This window comes from Pygocentrus nattereri, chromosome 4 (genome assembly GCF_015220715.1).
Source record: "Pygocentrus nattereri isolate fPygNat1 chromosome 4, fPygNat1.pri, whole genome shotgun sequence".
NCBI lineage: Eukaryota > Metazoa > Chordata > Actinopteri > Characiformes > Serrasalmidae > Pygocentrus > Pygocentrus nattereri.
Window position 1 is genome coordinate 32253580 of NC_051214.1, and position 2966 is coordinate 32256545.

General features: G+C 46.3%; 1 protein-coding gene across 1 annotated transcript; it reads left to right on the plus strand.

The window, feature by feature from the left end:
- Positions 1 to 234: 234 nt before the first annotated feature.
- On the plus strand, positions 235 to 2638 carry six1b (SIX homeobox 1b). The gene is made up of 2 exons (XM_017710483.1): positions 235 to 1111; positions 2019 to 2638. Exons 1-2 carry the CDS (start codon positions 552 to 554, stop codon positions 2311 to 2313), a joined length of 855 nt encoding a protein of 284 aa, XP_017565972.1. The 5' UTR covers positions 235 to 551; the 3' UTR covers positions 2314 to 2638.
- The last annotated feature ends 328 nt before the right edge of the window (positions 2639 to 2966 follow it).

Here is a 2966-nt window from a genome sequence, read left to right on the forward strand (position 1 = left end):
ATTAATAATGCAATGGCTGTAAAGTTGTTTAAGTTAAAAGTGCGAGCAGTGAATGGACAAAGGTGGGCTTGAGGTGGGATGAGAGTGAGCGCAGCCTTGAGAGACCCGTTGTAATTGATTAGTATCGAGGTGCCCCGCTCCCTCAGGTAAAACTGGAGACGGGGGATCCAGTTTCAGACCACCACGTTCCCGAGGGAGGAAACGGGAGCAGAGCTCTTTCTGCGCTGCTCTTAGGATAGGGTGGACGGAGAGCCAATCAGAGAGCGCGCAGGGCTCTTTTAGCGCGATACGACTGGAGAGGGAGCAAACAGCGTCTCCACCAAACGACCAACAAACGTGGACATCTCCGGCGCTTTGGCTCGCGCAGAGAAGCTTTTTTTTTCCCCTCTCTCTCTTTCTCTTTCTCTTTCTCTCTGTTCAGAACACTTCGTCAGCATCTAAACTCGGCTAGCACGGTGGGCTACAGGCTATTCCCCCCATTCCGCTCTTCTCAGAAATCCCCAAAAAGAGCGGTGTGGCGATCGTAGGAGCGCGCGCGCCATCACGACGTCATGTCAATGTTGCCCTCTTTCGGGTTCACCCAGGAGCAAGTGGCGTGCGTGTGCGAGGTGTTGCAGCAAGGGGGGAACCTGGAACGCCTGGGCCGCTTCCTGTGGTCCCTGCCTGCCTGCGACCACCTCCACAAGAACGAGTCGGTGCTCAAGGCCAAGGCCGTGGTGGCTTTTCACCGCGGCAACTTCCGAGAGCTCTACAAGATCCTGGAGAGCCACCAGTTCTCTCCGCACAACCACCCCAAGCTCCAGCAGCTGTGGCTGAAGGCCCACTATATCGAGGCGGAGAAGCTGAGGGGGCGACCACTGGGTGCTGTAGGCAAATACCGCGTGCGGAGGAAATTCCCTCTGCCGCGCACCATATGGGACGGAGAGGAGACGAGCTACTGTTTCAAAGAAAAGTCCCGCGGCGTGCTGAGGGAGTGGTACACGCACAACCCGTACCCCTCTCCGCGGGAAAAGAGGGAGCTGGCCGAGGCCACGGGGCTCACCACCACGCAAGTGAGCAACTGGTTCAAGAACAGGAGACAGAGAGACCGAGCCGCAGAGGCCAAAGAAAGGTACGGCAGTGGTCCACTTCCGTCCGCACATTAACGACACTTTAGCAGCTCGTCTCGATCTGCAGCTGATCGATTTCAAGTCAGACCGCTTGCAAACACTGCTGTACATTTGTGCAGCCAGTTAAAGTGTTTGGCTGATTTGCACTGCTGCCATTTTTCTCAGAGAAGGTTGCTTACTTACTAAATAAGTAAGCATTTCAAGATTTTAGCAATGGCTAAGACATTAAAAATTTTCAAAGCAATTCCACTGATTTGGAATATTTTGAACTGAATACCCACGCATTCCATTAAAACTGCTGCTGCAATTAGTAGTTTATTTTTCATGCAGGTGAAATATTCCAGGTATAATTATGGTCCAGCAAGCCCACTGGGTTTCTGTCATGTGCTGCCTTGGCTATACGTTAAATACTGGAGACTAAATATAAATAAAGAAAGAACTGAAAGGCAGGATTAAGAGATAACTGAACAATTGCTAATAGAAATGACAATAAAGCCACTGACAGTTTCCAAATAAACAGAACTTTTCATATCAATTGTTCTATGCTTAGCATTGTTTTGCTATATGATTACGTCACTGCACCATTTTGCTACATGATTGCGTCATTGTATCGTTTTACTATATGATTACATCATTTTCCTATATCACTGGCAAATTAGACTTTTTAGAAGATGTTCAAAACACAAAGCTTTGGCTAAAACATTCCCAGCCCTTCTTCCTAAAACAGGCCCAAACTGTTTCTAGCCAATACTACTAACATTAAGACCACGCTATGTGTTTATTCAGTTTTCCAGTTATGTCTTAAGTTTTTTTTATTTCTAAACTGAAACTTGTTCTGCAAAAATACTAAAAAATAAATAAATGAAAATCATGTAAATGCCCATGTCGTGCGTCTCACCTTCTTTGCAGGGAGAACAGCGAGAACAACAATTCAGGCGCTAACAAACAGAGCCAGCTGTCCCCACTGGACGGCGGGAAGTCCCTCATGTCCAGCTCAGAGGAAGAGTTCTCGCCCCCGCAGAGTCCTGACCAGAGCTCCGTGCTTCTGCTGCAGGGCAACATGAGCCACCCCGGCGCACCCGCCTACACCATGAGCGGCCTCGGCGCCACGCAGACGGTACACGGCATGCAAGGACACCCCCATCAGCTCCAGGATTCATTACTGGGACCTTTGACATCGAGCCTAGTGGACCTCGGTTCTTAAGCCATTAAGACTGAGATTTTATTTATTTTTTTGTTCATTTTGTACGGAATAATAGAACGAGATCCGCCACTTTACTGTAGATATGAAACATGAACGGTGTAAGTCTAAACCCCCAAATCCGTAGTCTTGTTTTTTTCTGGTAGGATTTCATGGTAGGTATTTTCCCCCCATGGTAGGCTAATAGCCGCATGGACTGACATTTGCCAAGTCGTTAAACTGGACAGAGGAAAAAAAACAACAAACAAACAAAAAACAAAACAAAAAAAAAACAAGCAACGAAAACAACAGCAGTTAATAAAACCAATGCTCTTCATCAAACTTCCAAGACGCCTTTCCAGTATTTGATTCTGAACCGGTTTCTGCATCGTTATTGTTTCTAAATCCACATTTATTGTTAAGAAAAAAGATTTAAATGTAAACTTTCTGTGAGGGTAATGTAGAGAATCAGTAATATTTATTTGTATATATACAAAGGTCTGCCCCAGTGGCCTGAAGAAGAAATAAGACAGAAAAGAGATTCAGATTTGTGGATGAAAAAAAGAACAAAAAAAAAGAAAGAAAAAGCAGTGTTTAAATTCCTCCGCCCCAGGTTGTATCACACCGCCTACCGTGAACCAACACTTTCAGCAGGAGTATTTTACAGTGAAAAATGA

Bases quoted from the DNA above. Each gene is read 5' to 3' on its own strand.
- six1b (XM_017710483.1), top strand. From the start codon at position 552: ATGTCAATGTTGCCCTCTTTCGGGTTCACCCAGGAGCAAGTGGCGTGC. The intron at 1,112-2,018 runs GTACGGCAGTGG...CCTTCTTTGCAG, and splicing joins GCCGCAGAGGCCAAAGAAAG to GGAGAACAGCGAGAACAACA.